Genomic DNA, 20,292 nt, shown 5'->3' with positions numbered 1-20,292 from the left:
AACTAAACAAACTACAAAAGAGCTGTTGTGGTGTGAAATGAGGGAGAAGAATCACAAGCTGGTGTGTCAAAAAGAAATTACAATTATTTCCCAGCAGAAGCTTTATCATATGTAAATTTTTGTTGCTGCACAGCATTTTTTATTTGTGCATGTTATTTCTACCATACTTAATCTTAGAAATCTGCTTATTTAGTAGTAACAGGAAACTGTCCTACCATAAATTGTTTAGCAGAAAGAAAAGCAGATTACAAAAGAGAAGCACTATCTACCTATATCAACTCTTTTAACACATACCACAAGTACAATAATAGTCATCTGCGTAACACACATCAATGACTAATAATTTTATCTATCTTCCAACACTAGATAATTAACTTCATGAATACAGGGTTGCTGTCCTTTTCAATGTTGTATACTCAGTGCTCAGAACAGTGTCTGGTACACAGTGAGGATTAGAAAAATACTTAATGAATTAGTTTCCCAGATCACTTCATTTCTCAGCTTAAAACCATTTGTCTCACTGGGTACCTGTAATCCCAATAACTCTGGAAGTTAAGGTAGGAGAATCAGAAGTTTAAGGCCAACCTTTAGTGAGACCCTGTATCAAAATAAAATATAAAAAGGGCTGAGGATGTAGCTCAGGGGTTAAGCACCCCTGGGTTCAATTCCTGGTACCAAAACCAAACCAAACCAAACCTATTGCCTCCCACTGCCCTCAAAATACATGTGCTTCCTGCCATAGACAAGTATAATTTGATTCCTGCTCATTTCTTATACCTCACCTTGTCACGGATTCCCCTGACTTCCTACTCTCTGATCACCCACCTAAAGTAGATGTTTTGTTTTGGGGTGGGGGCGTCTATCTCCCCCGCCTACAATGTGACATTCAAAGACGCAAATACTGTGTCTTGTTCACCAAAGTACCTCAGTGTCCAGCAGTAAATAATAAAATACAAAGTTATCTTTGGGTGGGCCAAGTTCTTTATTGCTTTTTTTCTTTTAACTTATGTATTACCTAAAATTTTAAATAAACATAAATATAATCTGGAAGAAATAGAGCTATTTTCATTTTGGGAGCACAGCTCTAAGTAGCAGCAAGATAAAACTTCCACAAAACACAAAAAAGTAAACAGAAATAGTATTTCCCACAAGTTACAAAGAGACTCATACAAAACATTTCTATTAAAACGTTTTAAATGACATAATGAGAAATGTATGATTTCATAGAAATTGTAAAATTCATTCAGGAAATTCTCCCATGTACAAAAATTTACATATTTTCTGAAGTGAAGATTACACACAACAGGAATAAAACCCAAGGTACATCTTGCTATTACTGGAAGCGCGAAGTCCACTCGAGTCACTGTTCTACGTTTCACTGGATGGCCTTAACCGCGGTAGGTCTACATACACACAATGCAGTTCTTGGAGTCTACCACAACCGTACAGCCCAGTGAGAATCACGAGTGGAGCGCTTCAGTACACCTCCAACTCCCCACAAACCCTGTCTACTAAAACCGGGTCTCAGCGGCACAGACCTGACGTGGCCCTGCCAATGCTTCGCTCGCTAACCTTCTCCTGAAGATAAACCCGAGTGGCCCCTATCCAGGCTCCTTCGCACCCCAGGCCCTAGCACAAGCCCCTCCGCAGGCCAGCCGGGTAAGTCAGCGGCTGCCCCCCGCCCCCGGCAGCTGCAGGAGGCGGCCGCCTCCCTCCTCACCTCATGGTGCGCGGGGGAGGGGGCTGTGCCTCTGCCCGGCCGGCAGCCCCTCGGGCCCCCTCCCGCCCACCCAGGCCAAAGTGCCGGGCAGGCCGGCATCTGCAGGCCACACAGGGGCGGGCGGGCGAGGTGCGCAGGTCGCGGGCCCGCGCCTTTTGAAAGTCAACAAGGGCGGGGCTCCGCGAGCAGCGGGGCGTGCCCGCCTCGCGCTCAGGTCGCAAGCCAGGGGGTCGCAAGCCTGGGGGCCACAGGCAGGAGAGCCAAGGTCCGGTGTTTCTCGGGTACCCCTGGGACCGCTCCCGGGGTGCGGTTTCCGTGAGGCTTTACAGCGCGCATTCCTGCCTGCAGGCACCCAGCAACGATACCAGATTACAAATCCAGGTTGATTCTGAAGTCCGGGTTCTTTTCACTACAGTGACCTCAAGTTATTCTAAATCACTGTTCCACTGTTGTCTATACAGTCTTGCTATATATGATTTCATGGGGTTTTATAAAACCATGAATACCCCATTTATAACCCCATTTATACTGAACATGATTTTGAATACTTCACGCATCCTTAAGAGATGTTAACAGCACCTGTAATTAGGGATGGGAGATCCTCCCTTCCACTAACCTATGCAGCCCTCAAAACACACCAAAGATAAAATCCAATAGGGGTAGGAAGTGAAGTACTTGTCCTTGATCTAAGGATGTCTTCACTTCCTACTTATTAACATTATGCTTAAACTAAGTAACTTAAGATATCCACTTACAATACATTTCCTGGATGTAATCAATTAGTAGACTGAATGAATCATTACAATTGTGTTGTATACAACATACATAGGATAATTTGACCTCATAAAGCAAATTTCTTAAATTAAAAAATTATGTAGACTAAGTAAGTATGTTAATTATTATTACCACTGCTATTATTATTATTTCAGTACTGAGTATTGAACCCAAGGGTTACTCTCTCATTGAGTTACATCCCCAGTCCTTTTTTTATTTTTTATTTTAAGACAGGGTCTAAGTTACTTAGGATCACAAACTTGTGATTCTTCTTGCCTCAGCCTCCTGCCCAGCAATTATTTGCTATTTAAAATAACACATTCACTTAGGGCATTTTATTTAACTGGTGGAGAGAAAGTGTCTTTAAAAAAAATTTTTTTTTGGAGATTATAATCATTGAGTAAAATGAATTATATCTATGTACTCTTGACTTTTTCATTTAATTGCAGTTAGCTTATTCTAGGGTTTAGATAATTACTCAGTTTTTAAAAATTGTTTTAACATTCTCAAAATTCAAAATACTCTAAAAAGTTTATCAGACTGATAACTATAATCTTACACCTAGCAAAAATTTTATTCTTGCTGCAGTGGCACATGCCTGTAACTTGGGAGGTCACAGCAGGAGGATCACAAGTTCTAGGCCAGCCTGGGCAACTTAGTGAGACATAAAGAAGGGCATAAAGAAGTAGGGCATTTCCAAGGGGTGAAATAGGTACCTCAACCGAACAAACCAGGCTTCAGGAATTAGTCTTAAACATTCCTTCTAATGAAGGAACAGGTGTACAAAGGTTCTAAACACAGTCTATTTCACCATGCCAAGGAACAGAAAATAGATTATTAGCAAGAGATTGAATTATCCAATTAAATGTTATTAAATCTTATTAGGTGAAAACAAAGTACACTCCAGACACATTTCTTATGAGAAAAGTAGTAATTAAAAAAAAAGAAGCCAACTTAAAAATAAAAATTCAATCTAATAAATCAATATAAGCAAAATCTGGTTCTTTGAAAAGACTAATTAAATTGCTAATCTTATAGCAATTATAATTATGGAAAAAGAAAAAATATTTGGAACAAAGAGTAAGGTGTAAGACAGAGCAGAGCTATGAGTACTCTTTTTTTTCATCATTACTGGTTTATTCAGATATTTCTTTGATTTAGAACAATAATGGTAGATGATATTTATATAGTTTCCAAACACACTGGTGTAAATTGCCTTTGGTATTTTAAAGTTTTAGAAATCTTTTTCCTGTATTTGTAAGAAGATATTTACTATGTAGGCAATAAAAAATTTATCTTAATGCAATGAGATAAAAAGAACACACAATGGAAATTCACACTTTAAAAAAAAATTTTTTTTGTTTTAGTTGTAGGTAGACAAAATACCTTTATATAATTTTATGTGGTGCTGAGGATCGAACCGAGGGCCTCACACTTGCTAGGTGAGCATTCTACCACTGAGCAACAACCCTAGCCCAGAAATTCACACTTTAAAGAATTATTAGTAGCCTATTACCACATTTAAAAACACTTCTAATTTACGTATTGAAGAAGTCAAACCACAGCTCAAACAAAATACAGAAATATGCATGTCACACTGAATCCATTAATCTGTATAATTTATATGCATTAATAATTATAATAAAAAGACTTGATTATAACAACACTCAAAAGATGTCAAATCCATCAGTGTTTGTTTTTTCCTCTATGGTTTCTGGGTTTAGAAGTCATTCCCTTCTTTCCCTCAAACAATTAATATTAAATTACATTTTATGTTAGTTTTTAGGGTATACTTTCAAAAACATTTAAAAATGCTTACCATTTCATTAGTATGAAGCTTATTTGGGTCTATTAAATAAAGTAAACTTCTAAATTGTGTTGGTAATAAGACAGACAGACACAGGTGAGCAAAATGGCAGGAAGCTAAAGACAAAAAGAAAAATATCAATAGCAATATGAAAAAGAAACTAACAAGACTAAGAGGTAACTTAATAGCAGTATTAGAAGCCAAAGACAAGAATGAAATCTCCAGCATGCTAAAAGAAGATCCTCACCAACTAAACTTCTATATTCATCAAATACATTTCTCAAGAATGACAGTGAAAGACACCTTTAGGTGAACAAAAACTGAGTTCATCCAAAGACCTTCAACAAAAGCCTTTCCACAGGATGTACAGAAGGAAAGCAAAAGGAAAATGGTTCCAGACAGAATAAAAGAAGAGAGGCAATTAGTAAGGGAGAAAGTAGCAAAAATGTGGGAAATATGAATAAGGACTGTCTATAAAATGCAATTCTAAACAGGTTCTATTATGGTCTGGATCTGGAATGTCCCTGAAAGGCTCATGTGCTGAAGGCTTCCTCCCCAATGCAACAAATTTCATTGGTGGGCCTTTGGGATGAGAGCTGGATTATGACAGCTCTGACCTCATAGGTCAATCCACTGATGGATTCATGACTGAAAGGACTACTGGGAGGTGGTAGAAACTGTAGGAGGTGGAATCTAATTGGGAAAAAGCATGTACTTAAGGGGTGTGCCCTTGGGTACTATATCTTGACTCCAATCCCTTCTACCTAGCTGTCATGAGGTGAGCAGCCATGCTCCACCATGCTCCCTGCCACTATGTTCTGCCTTACACAGAGCCACAGCAATAGAGCCAACTAACCATGGACTGACAACTCCAAAAACATGTACCAAAATAAATCTTTCCTCCTTTAAGTTGTTTTTCTCAGGTATCTTCTTGCAGCAACAAAAAACTAATGTAGGTTCCCATCTATCTGGTAATAAATTTTTTTAAAAGACTTCAAATACAAAACTGGTTATCCACACATAGAAGAATGAGACTAGACCTTTATCCCTCAACCTACACAAAACAACTCAAAATGAATCAAAGACCTAGGAATTAGAAACTACGCATAACTCCTACAAGAAGAGTGTTCGGTCAACACTACAACATAAAGGCACAGGAAACAACTTTCTCAATAGGACCATAAAGCTCAGGAAATAATGTCAAGAGTTAAGAAATGGGATGGCATCAAATTAAAAAGTTTCTGCACATCAAAAAACCAAAACAATAAAGAATGTCAAGAGGGAACTTAACAGAATGATAACAAAATCTTTGCTAGCTCCTCTTCTAACAGAATTCTAACAAGAATATATAAAGAACTTGAAAGACTTAGGACCAAAAAAACAAAATAAATAACCCAATTAATAAATGGGCAAATGAACTAACCAGGGACTCTCAGAAGAAGAAATACAAGTGTGCAACAAACATGAAAAAATATTCAACAGCATTAGCAATTAGGGAAATGCAAATCAAAATTACACTGAGATTTTGCCTCACTCCAGTCAGAATGGCATCAAGAATACAAAGAATAAAAATGTTGGAGAGGATGTACAGAAAAAGGAACATTTTACACTCTTGAAAGAATTGTAAATTAGTACAATTACTATGGAAATCAGTATGGAGCTTCCTCAAAAGACTAGGAATGCAAACACCAAATGACCCAGCTACACCCTCCTTGCTATTTATCCTGAAGAACTAAAGTTATCACACTACAGCAATACATGCATACCTATGTTTATAGCAGCACAATTCACAATAGCCAAACTATGGAACCAGCCAAAGTGTCCATCAATGAGTGAATGGATAAAGAAAATGTGATATATATACCCATCTCCAATGGAGTTTTATTCAGTCATAAAGAAAAAATAGTTATCATTTGCAAAAAAAAAAAAAAAGGATGAAACTTGAGACCATTTTGTTAAGCAAAATAAGCCAAACCAAGAAGATCAAGAGTCACATTTTCTCTTACAGGTGAAAGCTAAAGAGGGAAAAGAAAAGAAAGAAGTAGGGAGGGGGCAGGTCTCTGAAAACCAAAGGGAAATGAGTAATGAGTAGATAGAAGAAAGGGACAGGGGAGGGAGAAGGGAAAGGAAGGGAAAATACTGGGAAATGACAATGGCTTAATTATATTGTTACATTGTATGCATGCATAAATATGTACGACTCCTACCATTATGCATGACTACAATGCACCAATTAAAAATATGGAAAAAAGAATTCAAATACAGAATAAAAGTAACATTAAATCATGAAGAGGATGAATGAAGTTCAGCTCTAAGGAAAATAAAGATATCATTTAACTTTAGACTTTGAAACATCAAGGATGCATATTTCTAGGGAAAATATGAAATAAAGTATATAATTTTCAAATTGGTAGATTAAAAAAATGAATGATAAAAGATATTAAATCAATATGAATAAAAACACGAGAGACAAGAAATATAGAATAGGGCAAATAAAATACAAAATAAGAGCAACTGCATTAAATGCAAATAAGCTATAATGTCCTACCTAAAGCTTGTTTAAACTGCATTTAAAAAAATTCCAACAGGGACTCCTTAAAAGAGATTTATCTAAAATACACGACTATAAAAAAGGGCTGGGGATGTGGCTCAATGGTTAAGCCCCCTGGGTTAAATCCCCTGTACCTAAAAAAGAAAGAAAAAAAGAACAGAAAAGAAATGGGGAGTAGCATTAAATACTTAATGTCAAAAATTAAAAAGAGCCAGGCATGGGGGTGCATGCCTCTAATCCCAGTGGCTCTGGAGGTTGAAGCAAGTTCAAGGTCAGCCTCAGCAACTTAGCAAGACCTTATCTCAAAATAAAAAAATAAAGGGCTGGGAATGTAGCTCAGTGGCAAAGCACCCTGGGTTCAATCCCCAGTACCAATAAATAAATAATATAATTACACATGCTTTAGACATTAAATATATGACCATTATATGACCCAGCTATACCACTCTGGTATTTATCCTAAAGAATTAAAGTCATCATACTATTGTAAGACGGCACTGCTGTAAGAGGGCACTTACAACAACTCTGATATGTACTAAAATTTGATGAAATAGACAAAATCCTAGAAAAATAGAATTTACCAAACTTGACAAAATTTTTAAAAAATCTGAGTAATCTCGTAACCACTAAAAAAATTGAATTACTATTCAAACATCTGCCACTGACAAAACTTTAGGTCCAAGTGAATTCAATGGCAAATTCCACAATTAGTTATCTCCATGAGAATAAAGTAAAATTATATTTATACCCAACAATGCACACAAATAACAATTCCAAATATATAAACATGAAATAATCTCTACGAGTTTTTGAGAAAATAGAAGAGAACCTTTACAAGGAAAACATTGATAAATTCAACTATCTTAAGAACTTGCAGGCACAGTGGCGCATGTCTGTAATCCCAGTGGCTCTGGAAACTGAGGTAGGAGGATCGAAAGTTCAAAGCCAGACTCAGCAACTTAGCAAGGCCCAAAACAACTCAGTGAGAACCTTTCTCAAAATAAAAAAAAAAAAACAACAAAAAACTGGTAGTCACACAATGGAAAACTGTTATTTTATGCTGTAGAATAAGTATGTTTTCTATATTCTTATTTGTGAAGATTTTTCAGGATATATTAAGAAAAAACATGGTATAGCAACAGGAAGAATTTATCAACTGGTACAACATACTTTTAAAAATGCCTACAAGCTAGTGTACAGAAAGTGTACAGAAAGAATGAGATAAACATTACTAGATAAAGAAAACATGTTTGGCTAAAAACACATGAAAAGATTCTCAATTTGTTTAAGTAAGCAGGGAAATAGTTCGTAAGCAAAATAATGTACTCTTTCACTTCCGCTACACTGGCAAAAATCAGTAAGTTGGACAAAGTCATATATATGTGGAGAGCTGATAGGTTTCATTCACTACTGCTGGATGATAAATCAAAACGACCATTTTGGAAATGGTAGTATCTAATAAAAGTTCAACACAGTCTTCCAAAGGATCTAGTAATTTCACTACTAGTGGGCCAGAGTAAAAGTACTGTACATATGCACTTGGAGCCATGAACAAGAAAGTTTATGGCAGCATTAATCATACAGGCTAATGATAGAAATAACCAACATGGATAAATACAGAATATATTCTTATCAGTGGATTATATTTCACTGCAAATGAATGAATTACAGCAGGGGTTCTAATATATGTGATTTTTAAAAATATTATTTAATGGTATGGGTTGTCATCTAGAAGATCTGCATAATTCAGTGAAGCATTATTTTCCAAATGACCAATGAGTAGGAGAAAAAGCATATTTTTCCTAAAAGTGTAAGACAGACCAATGGATGTTAATGTCAGAGAGCAAAGGAAGGTTACTCATATTGTTCCACATTCTACATTGAGGTTAACCTCTAAGAAACTGTTAGTATCATAAATGACAAATATCAAAGAAAAACATAACTACCTGAAAATGACATTCAAGTATTTCTCCTTTTTCCAACCACTTAGTAGAGACCAGCTTTTCTCTGTACTTTGACCAAAACAATAAATTGCAGGAGACTGATGTGAAAATGCAAGTAGAATTCTAGGAGACATTAAGGATATTTTCAAAGAGGAAAGCAGTGCCATTCATTGCTAATAATGAAGTGGGGGTAGCTGTCATTAAAATGCTATCTATGTTAGATGTAATGGGCTTATTTTTTAAAGGTACTAATACATACAAATATTTTAAATTTGTCAGTTCTAATATCTAGTGTAGTAATTATCAACAGATATTACCTAAATAAACAAAAGATCTTAGGGATCCTCGATAGTTTTTTTTTTTTTTTTTTGGTACCACGGGTCGAACTCAGGGGCACTCAGTCACTGAGCCACATTCCCAGCCCTATCTTGTATTTTATTTAGAGAAAGGGTCTCACTGATTGCTTAACAACTCACCTTTCCTGAGGCTGGCTTTGAACTCAAAATCCTGCCGCAGCTTCCCAGTCGCTGGGACTGCAGGTGGGCACCACCGCACCCCGCCAATAGTTTTTAAGTTTTAGAGAATTCTGAGACCAACAGTTTCTGAATTGCTGAACTACAGGCACATGCTTCAACATGGATGAATCTCAGAAACAATTTTTAACAAAAATAACTGACAGAATATATTCGATGGTTCTATTTAAGTAAAGTTCAGGGCTGGGGTTGTGGCTCAACAGTATAGCGCTTGCCTAGAACGTGTGAGGCACTGGGTTCAATCCTCAGCACCACACAAAAATAAATAAATAAAGATATTGTGTCCATCCACAACTTAAAAAAAAAAAAAACTTTAAAAATAAAGTTCAAAAGCAAGTGAAAGTAAACAACATGTTAACATGTTAAGAAATACATATAATAGAAGGCAAGGGAATAATTAACATGAAATTAATATAATTATGGTGATGGAGCCTAGAATGATTTCCTCCTAGAATAGACACAAAATCTTTCCAAAATACCTGTGGTCTTCTACTAAGCAACATACAGAGATATACTTTTTTTTTTTTTTTTAACAGTACATATTAATAGCATATTTCATACAAAACACAAAGTTTTTAAAGGAAACAGGAAGACATACCTATTGTCCTAAAAGGAAAAACTCAAAAGAATGTCTCTTCTTAAATTAATCTATAAATTCAATGTAATCACAAACAACATCCCAACAAGATTTTCAATAGAACTTGGAGAGATGGCTCTAAATTTCATCTGGAAGAAAAACACAAAAGAACCCAAAGCTTTTTCAAAAGAAAGCACCAAAATATATTATAAAGATACAATAACTAAAACAATAAATGGCTCAAAGAGTGTTCAGACCCAGTAAATACATACACAAATGATATTTTGACCTAATAAAAAATGTTTGACTTTCTTAATTATTAAAGAAGATAAAAATTAAAAGGGTTTTGTTTCAATTATTAAATGGGTAAGATATTTAGAAAATACTTTTACCATCCACCGCTGGCTAGCAGGAAGATTAACACACCTTTTGAGAAAGTGAATTCAAAAGGGTACAATTACTTGAGATCATCCTGATAAGGATTGCATTCTACAAAACCACTATCTGAGCACTTAAAGCATGTTTGTAATGGCATCAAAACAACAAAAACCAAACACTGCAGCACTGTTACAAGGAAATCTTGAAAGTATCTACCATCAGAGAAACAAAATACATATAATGTCTAATTATACGAACTAGATATCATACTATATTTAACAAATATTCTCAGGCAAGATTTTAGTCACTCTGAGTTTTAATTAATTTAAGCAAATACATCCAGGTTACAGGAGATGCTCATAATATATCTCTTTTTAAAGAGCATTTGTTACATTTGGGTAAATGCCCTGAAAATATATTTCAAACACTGTGTGTGTGTCTTCCTTGAAATAACTGTGGACACTTAAGTCACCTTTTTTTTTTTTCTGGCCTGGGCTAGTTAGTTATTGATGTACTGGAGATATGATACACAGCTATTCACTTCCACAAGGCAGGTTTTCAAGACAAGAGTATTCTTACACGGTTAGTTCACTTTGTTGTAAACCTCCCAGGTATGATTACACCAGACTCCTATTCTACAATATTGAATATATCACACACCCTCTTCCCTTTATAATGCTTTCTCAGGGGAACACTATGGAGCCTCAGATCACTAATGCTATTACAGTATTATCATGTACCTGTACAATACTTCACATTTTCATAAACTCTACCATTCTAATTTTACCTTACGAAAAAAGAAAGGTAAGACTGGTTTAAATATGAATTTCCAATAGACAAATGGCGATTAAGAAAAACTTGAGAATTTTCAAGTTATCGACCTCAAATTTTGAGGTTCATCAATCACATTCTCCCAGAAAGTGCTGGTTGGTGCCGCCTTCAGACAAACTGCTGGGTTGCATAGACCAACCTTTTAGAACATTCCTTATGCATTATTTCAGCTTGCTATTAAATGACCTTCCCTATGGGCAGCGCTTTTACTTTTTTAAAAAAAGGTCATGTACTGCCATGGTCTCTGAAAAAAGAAACTTGAGTAGCAGGCGTCATAATGAACCTTTAGGAAACGAGGTGCTGGCGTGTCCAAACCCAATCAGGGCGACTTCAGCCAAGAACTTAATATCCTATCCCTGAGAAGGCAGCTGCCTTGTGACAGGCGAACCCAAACTTAATGTGTAAACCGTTTAGATTCTGAGCCTGAGAAGGGGGAGAAACCAATCTGGAAGCCCGGCACGGACCTGTCCCAGGGTTCAGATCTCTGTGCTGGCGAACCTGGGACAGGGTGAAGCAGTCATCGGAAGGTGGCCAGGCGGAAAGGACCCCTCCCACCCGCAGCACTGCAAACAGGTGGCAGGAACGCGCCCGCCGCGCATCACCGCAGAACCCCGGCGGCGCAGCCCACGGCCGCGGCGCACACGGCCGGGCAGCTGGCGGTGCGCTCGCCCTCGGGACCGGCTCTTCTCGGGGTGCCTGCGGGGATGCGCCACCAGGGCGCCCCAACACCGAATGGGGTTTACCTGTCCCTGGCGCGGCCGCCGCCCTCGAGGACCTGAGATCACTGCGCACTCTTCTTCCCATGCTTTTCCAACGCGTCCGCTCCTCCTTCCCGGGCCTGGCGGCCAGCTGGCCAGCAAGTGTGCACGGAACCAGGCGTCGTCTCCGGCCCTCGCGCAGACAGCGTCTCGTCAGAGGAACGCCGCGCTCCCCACGTCGCGCCCGGCCCCGCGCCCCGTCGCGCCTGAGTCCCAGGCGAGAAGCAGCCCCTGGACGCCCGCCGCCTGAAGGAACGTGTCGACTTTCTAGCTGCCGGGCTCCAGCAACCGGAAGTAAAACCTTGTGGCCCAAGGAAAAAGAGGAGGGGTGCGGAAAAAGAGAGAAAGTGAAAACTGAACTGCCCGTCCGCTGAAAGACGGGAGCCAATCACGGGGGCGAAACCAGGACGCAGGCGCGAGCCGCCATCGGCGTCCACGCGGCGCTCGCTTCTGGTCTCTGCGCAGGCGCGAGTCTCTGGCTGGAACGGACGAATTCGGCGCCTCAGCTTCTCGCGAGACTGGCGCCCAACCGCATGCGGAAGGCGCCTGGCGGGAAGCGGCGGGAGACTCAAGGTGGCTTCCCTGGATGTGGGTGGTCCAGTGAACTTGGCCTACTCCTCGTCTTCCCTGCTGCAGGCTCCTCCTGCCTCAGCTTCCAGGACGACCCTTGTTCTCTCTGGCCAGTTAAGACATTTCCAGTGTAGCCCTTCTCTTAAATTAGTAAACGTTAAAAGGCATGTGACACGCGGTCGTTGCGCTGGTTCCCTAGAACAGCTCTCCATAATCTGTTGGGACAGTTAGAGTGACCATAAATAACGTTAATCCGGGGCTTTCGAGCCAAGGACATTGGCATGTTTGGGGAATACAAAGAGATTTAGTCACTTGGTGGGATACTTCACTGCTTATTGTGACCAGGTGCAGCATTAGACACTGGAATTAACAGTCATGAACAAGCTGGACAAAGACTCTGCAGCCATAATCGAATTTAGAGGTGGATGAGAAACAGATAAACCAACACCATAACAAAGTAGAATTTCGGATGATGCATGTCGAGAAGACAAACTGGAAATTCTGATGCATGGAGTTGGAAGCTGGAGGCCAGAACTACAGAGCAGAAGAGGCAGAACTATAAGGTCTCAATGAAAAGGGGACATTCAGATTCAAAGATGAAGATGACCAGGTGAATCCCTAGAAGATTTGGAGGAAGAGCCAAACACAGCAGAAGGCAAAGCAAGTGGAAAGGACATAAGAAGTGACATTAACCTTGTTAAATAACTGAAGAAAAGAGAATGACAGTATTTTAAAAATACAAAAAAACAGAATGTCTAGTTTCATGATTTGTCTTAAAGCAGATATTCATGAAACCCCCACCTAGGTCAAGAAATAGAACATTACCAATTTCTAGAAGTTCCCTTTGGTGTTTCCCATTCAGTATTTTCCCTACTATGGTTTGAATGTTCCCTTTGTGACTTCATGAAATTTAATTACCATTGCAATAGTACTAAGGTGGAACTTCTAAAAGTTGATTATGTCATGAGTACTCTGGTCTTGTGTATGGATTATTGCAGGAGTGGATTAGTTATCTTAGTAATGGGTACCTAATGAAAGGATGAAGTTTGGCCTGATGCGTTCTCTCACTCTGCCATGTGCCCACTTGCTCCTCCACCATGTAATAGTGCAACATAAAGGACTTCACCAGATGCAGCCCCTCAGTCTTTGATTTTCTAACATCCAGAACTATAAGCAGAATAAGCTTCTATTTTTAATTTACTCAGTGTGTAGTATTCTGTTAAAGCAGCAGAAAATGGACCAAGACATCATTCTCTCCTACCACCAAATCTAATCACTATTCTGACTCCTGATAATGTCTTCCTTATTTAAAAAAATCATGATTGCTTTCTAAGTATGTTTCCTTAATCTTTATCATGTATTTGTTGGTAATTTGAACTCAACACAAATTGAATAGATTTCTGCATGTGTATGAGACATTAGGTTTTTGTGTGTTTCTGTTCTTACATTTTTCACTGCTGTGTATATGGGTATAGCACATTTTCTTTAATCATGGCACTTTGATGGACATGGATTGTTTCTAGCTCTTGACTATTTTAAATAATGCTGCCATTGAATATTCTTTTTTATGTCTTTTGAAGCACATGTGCAGTTATTTCTGTTGGTCATACACCCTTCTAATGGAATGTTAAACATGGTAATTTGGATTTTGTCTTTGCAAATATTTTCCCACACACTATTGACCAAGTTTACTTCTCCATTGATATTGACTTTGGTTAAGTGAGTTCTTTGGCTGATAGAATATTAGCAAACATCACACAAGAGTGTTAAGTGCACTTGTGTAGTTTGCCTCTGCTCTTATCTTCATGTGATTCACATGAGGAAAACAGGCCTTGTGTAGCTATTGCCCTTTCAGCCCAGGTCTCCAGAACAAAGCTTTGTGGAGTTGGATGTGGTGGTGCACACTTCTGATCCCAGCAACTTGGAAGTCTGAGGCAGGAGGATTGCAAGTTTGAGGCCAGTCTCAGCAATTAGACCCTAAGCAACATAATGAGACCCTGTCTCAAAAAATAAAAATGTCTGAGGATGTAGCTCAGTGGTAAAGTACCCTAGTTCAATCCCCAGTATTAAAAAAAAAAAAAAAAAAAAAAAAACCCTATGTGAAATAGATGTGATGCCAAATCACAACTGAACTTAAGATTAGCAGAACCTTAGATGTCCCGAAGATTGATAAGGCTGATCATTAATGCTGTATCATAAACCACTGAGTTTGGGGTTTTTTATAGTAGAGCACTATCGTGGCAATAAAGTCATGTGTTCACGTTTAGTAGATGATGCCAAACTTTTTGCAGGTTAGTTTTATCTAGCTTTTACACCTCTGTAGCTGCATAAAAGAATTCTAGTTTTTCTGCATCCTTGGCAGTGCTTTAATATTTAGCTACTCTAGAAGATACCTTGTGGTTTGACTTTGCATTGCTCCATCTTTGTTCTTTTTCAAATATATTTTGGCTATTCTAAGTCTTTTGAATTTCTGTATACATTTCTGAATCACCTTTATCATCTTAAAAAAAAAAAAAAAAACCTGATGTATCTTAAAAAAACCTGATGGAATTTTGGTTGATATTGTACTGAATATACAGATAAATCTGGGGGAGAATTAACATCTTTTTTTTTTTTGAGTCAAAAAGTTTAATTTTATTACAATGTTTTTAAGGTTAGCTATGATCTTGACAAATATTATGGGAAAAGTCTATAACAAGTCTCTAATTACCAAGGTACAAAAGACAATAAATATAGATTCATGTTCAGCCTAAAAACAAGATTCTAAATCTAATCTAGATGAGGCAGTGTAGTTTCAGTATTTCAAATCCATGTGTAATTCTTAAGATGCTAGAACTCATATATAATAGTTACTGCTTACTGACAAACAACTAGCAGTTCTTTGCTGACAATATACAAGCATATGGCGCCTTCAAGCCCCCACGAGTCCAAGGCCTATTGGTGCTGGAGGCGTGGGGATGGTGCCATGATGGCATTGGTCCTTCTGGCAGGAAGACCAATACCAAACAGTGCCAAAAATGCCCATTAAGGCATTTAGCTTAGGGATATAGCTCAGTTGGTAGAGCTTGCCTAGCATTCTCCAAGCCCTGGGTTCAATTCCCAGCACCATATACACACACACAAAAAAAATGCCCACTAAACTGGACAGGAAGCTGATTTCCCAACAGTCCAAGGAATGGTCCTCTTTCTTGCAGAAAATGAGATTGTCACAGTGTGTCTTCCTGAGTGTTCCGTGGAGCAGATGTGCCTAGCACAGAATGCTCTGCTGACTTACAAGCTCCATTTCCCATGTTGAGTATCTAGCAGTGAATTCTTCAATCCTTCATTTTCTTCCAGAGCACATTCCTCATTGCTTTCGAGCTACATTGTGATTAAAATAAGTTTTGAGAAATTACTGCCAAAAACAACTGTATTCTTTCTTCTTGGTGATCATTAAGCTTAATCCTTCATTAACTAAAATTCTGTTAAGTTTCAGGCCAAACTCCTTTGTCTTGGTTTAATTCTTGGGTTCAGTCCCAGGAAGTTTCGTGAATTTCAACCCTCTTGCTTTACTCCTAGATTCAACTTTGGAGGGAGAGTTTGACCTTGTACAGAGAATTATTTATGAGGTTGATGACCCTAGTCCGCCCAGTGACGAGGATATCACAGTTCTCCACAATGCTGTGTGCGCAGGCCACACAGAAATTGTTAAGTTCCTGGTGCAGATCGATGTAAATACAAATGCTGTTAATAGTGATGGATGGACCCCATTGCATTGTGCTGCCTCCTGTAACAATGTCCAGGCGTGTAAGTTCTTGGTGGAGCAGCTGTGATTGCCATGACCTACAGTGACATGCAGACTGCTGCAGATAAGTGTGAGGAGATGGAGGAAGGCCACACACAGTGCTCTCAGTTTATGGAGGTGAGGAGAAAATGGGCATAATGAATGAAGGAGTCATTTATGCACTTTGCGATTATGAGCCTCAGAATGATGATGAACTGCCCATGAAAGAAGGAGACTGTACGACAATCATCTGAAGGGAAGACGAAGATGAAATTGAATGGTGGTGGGCACGCCTATATGATAAGGAGGGATATGTTCCACGAAGCTTGTTGGGACTGTACCCAAGAATTAACATCTTATTAGCCTTCAAAAATATGAAACATAAATCTAATTGGGTCTTTAAATCTTTTAGCAATATTTATAAATTTCAGTGCACAGGTCTTGCACACATTCTGTTATATTTATCTCTTCATATCTTTTGGTGTTAATGGTACTTAGACATTTTACATACAAAAATTTGTTGTTAGTACATTTAAGTACAATGGATTTTCCAGTGTTAATCTTGTATCTTATAACTTGCTAAATTCACTCGTTATATATAGTAGCTACTTGTGTTTTTATTCTTTAGAATCTTCTAAGACAAATACTTTCTGCAAATAAAATTTGCTTCATTTCTTTGTTTCCAATCTGGAATTTTCCCCTTCTTACATTATTTAAGCCCCTCTAATGCGGGTAGGATCAAACATCTTTGACTTGACCCTTATCTAAGAAGAAAACACTTAAGGTTTTTTTTTTTTTTTTTTTTTTTTACCATTAAGTATAATGTTACTTTGGTATATTGTACACCGTCTTTTAAAATTAGAATTTTCCCTTTTGTTCCTAGTTTCCATAAGTGGTTGTTGAATTTTGTCAAATGCTTTTTTTTGCATCAAGATGATATATGTATGTGATTATCATATGTTATAGAATTGGATATATATATATATCCCATTTTATATAACCCATTAATGTTGTGAACTGCACATCAGTTGGTTTTCCAATGTTATATCAACATTGAGTTCCTAGGATGAACCCAAATTTAGTCAGAATACATTATCTTCTTTATAATATTACTGGACATGAACTGCTGATATTTTTGTAAGGACTCTGGCACTTACAAGGCTATTGAAATGTGTATTACTTTTCCTACAATATCTTTGACTTGGGTATCAAGATAACTCTGACTTCATGCGATGAGTCTCCTAAGTACTTTGATTAAAATTACTATTTCTAGAATTAATCAGTGAAACCATCAGGGCTTTTATTTTTCTTTATAGGAAAGAGGTCTTTTGTTTTATTTTTTGTTTTGTATCAACAGTTGAACCCAGAGGCACTTAACCAATGAGCCACATCCCCAGGCCTTTTTATTTTTTATTTTGGGACAGTGCCTTGCTAAGTTGCTGAGACTGGCTTTGCACCTGTGAGCCTCCTGCCTCAGTCTCCTGAGCAGCTGGGATCACAGGCCTGGGTCACAGCGTTTGGCTCTAGGAAGGTTTTTAAGTACAGATTTCATTTTTAATAGATGTGGAGCTAGTACCTATTTCAGGAAGAGAGTCCTCCCACTTCCACTTTCATACCTGAGTGATCGTAGACGTACTCAAAGTTCTGTCTCCCTGAGCAGCAGCATTAGGAAAAATAACACCAAATGTGGGGCAGTGCGCAGACCAGGGCAGTTTATTAAAGTCTCCAGTTTCCAGTCAGGAGTTATGAGGCATGCAAAGAAACAAGAAACTGTAGCTCCTATACCGGAAGAAAACCGACCAACAGAATTTGCCTACAAAAGTGACCAGATGCCAGATTTAACAGAAAAAGACTGAAGTAAACATTACAAATATGCTCACCAAACTAAAGGAAATCATGATAAAAATAAGTAAAGGAAGGTATATGATAAATGCTGAATCAAATAGAACAATCACTGAGGAGAAAAATTAAAAACCTAATGGAAAACAGAACTTCAGAAGTATAATAATTGAAATAAAGAACACTTGAGGGATTTAACAGTTGATTTGAACTGGTTGAAGAAAGAACTAGTGAACTTGAACATACATCAACAGAGATTATGCAAAGTGCACAACAGATAAAAAAAATTAAGAAAAATGAACAAAGCCTTAGAGAAGTGAGGAGTAAATAATAGGTAATAATAGTAATACCAACAAGAGGAGAAGATAAGAAAAAGCTGAAAACTTCCTTAATGTATTAAAAAATAACCTACTCATCCAGAAAACTCAACAACCTCCAGACAATGTAAACACAAAGAAACAGAGAAGTCATAAAAAAATGTTGAAAGTAAAAAACAAGAACAAAATTATGAAAGCGGAAAAAGAAATAAGTTGTAACTTACAAGGGAAATCCAGTAAGATTAATAGTTGCCTTAGCAGCAGTAACAACAGAAGCTTCTAGTTAGTGAGATGACATATTCGAAAGGCTCAAGGGAAAAAATTGTCAATCAAGAATCCTATATTCAGCAAAGCTGTTTCAAAAATGAAGGTGAATTACAGATTGTACCACAAAAACAGTAACTAAATTTGTGTCTAGAAGACCTGCCTAACAAAACAAATACTGAAAGAACTTCTTCAGGTAGAAAGCGAGTGACTCCAAATAGTAATTTGAACTCTTGAAAAACAAAGAGCACTAGTAAAGTTGATTATGAGATGATGAAAAATATATGAATGCACATTTTCTCCTTCATAGAACCGATTTTAAATCAATTGTATAAAATAATATGTATGTAATTTAATGTTGGACCTAAAAGGGAAATGAACTACAAATCTAAGATATTTGCCAAAAACACCATAAAGAAAGTGGGTGAGACCAAAGCTGTATTTGGCTAAAGTTATCAACACCAATGGTAAAGTAATAGGTGTGACAATTTATTATTGTGTTTGTAAGATTAATAGAGTTAGTATATTTATACAGATATATATGACAATAGCACAAAAAAGAAAGAAAAGGGAATAGAGCTATATAGGTTTGCCTTTTTATGTGTCACTTGATTAAACTAATATAAATTCAAAGCTCATTCTGATAAGATGTCTGTGGTAAACTTAGAACAGGCCCCCCCCCCACCCCTGCAAAAAGTAGTAAAAGGGTAATTGAAAATGCTACTTTAGAAAATGATTGATTCTGCAGCTCAATTTCTCAATTTTAGGTAAAATTTTCTTAAAATGAATGAAAATTGAACTCTTTAAGTCAATACCCTGAAAATATATATTTGTCTTTATCCATTTTCCCAATATAATTATATTAACTGTGTTTACACTTAAGTAATAAAACATTTTTATATAATTTTTTTGTTTTCCATGGACCCAATATTTGCCTTTTTCTCTATGTATAAAAATGTAACTACAAATTCTGCAACAAAACACAAACATATTCCAACACAGTTGTATTAGGGGTGAGGGCAAAAAGATACGTAATTAAGAAAATGGGAGTAGAGTAAATGGATTAAGATGGGTTGCTGGAGATTGAATCCTGGGGTGCTTACCACTGAGTCACATCCCCAGCCACTCCCCCTTTTTTCACAAATTTTGAGACAGGGTCTCACTAAGTTGTTTAGGGCCTTGCTAAATTGCTGAGGCTGACCTCAAACTTGCAATCCTCCTGCCTCAGCTCCTCCAGTTACTGGGATTACAGGTGTGAGCCACTGTACCCAACTGGATTAAGTCATTTTAAATAATAAGAAGGAAATGAACAGTATCTCTTTTAAAAGTAACCCATTGCCTGAATTTCAAAACTTAGTATTACAGTTTAAATTCGAGGTGTCCCTCAAAAGCACGAAAGCTCCTGTGTTAATGCAGGAATGTTTGGAGTTGAAATGATTGGATTGTAAGAGCCATAACCAAATTAGTCCACAGTAATTATTTTGATTGGACTGACTGGTAACTATAAGCAGGTAGGGTATGGTTGGAGGAGGTGGGTCACATGCCCTGGAAAGGTGCATGTTTCCTCACCCACTTCTCTTTTTCTGCTTCTTGATCACTACGAGGTGAGCTGCTTTCCTCTACTGTACCCTTTGACCATGATGTCCTGCCTCACTCGAGGTCCAGAG

General features: G+C 37.8%; 1 protein-coding gene across 7 annotated transcripts in view; it reads right to left on the bottom strand.

Moving 5' to 3' along the window:
• Positions 1–12,364, bottom strand: part of TASOR2 (transcription activation suppressor family member 2) — a 66,089-nt gene extending 53,725 nt beyond the window's left edge. For 2 of the 7 annotated variants that reach the window (XM_079107541.1, XM_079107543.1), the window contains exons 1-3: positions 11,858–12,364; positions 9,927–10,054; positions 4,314–4,417 (exon numbers count right to left, since the gene is read on the bottom strand). In XM_079107541.1, coding sequence (XP_078963667.1) covers positions 4,314–4,321 — 8 coding nt within the window. In that variant the 5' untranslated portion in view covers positions 4,322–4,417; positions 9,927–10,054; positions 11,858–12,364. Of the gene's footprint in view, positions 1–1,720; positions 2,040–4,313; positions 4,418–9,926; positions 10,055–11,857 lie in introns of those variants that run through there. The other 5 variants (XM_079107544.1, XM_079107548.1, XM_079107542.1 and 2 more) reach the window with 5 other exon arrangements.
• Positions 12,365–20,292: the final 7,928 nt, after the last annotated feature.

Source organism: Sciurus vulgaris, assembly GCF_902686455.1.
Source record: "Sciurus vulgaris genome assembly, chromosome: 12".
In the NCBI taxonomy this organism is placed as follows: domain Eukaryota; kingdom Metazoa; phylum Chordata; class Mammalia; order Rodentia; family Sciuridae; genus Sciurus; species Sciurus vulgaris.
The sequence above is the reverse complement of the archived record's forward strand: the minus strand, read 5'-3'. Positions and strand labels throughout refer to the sequence as shown.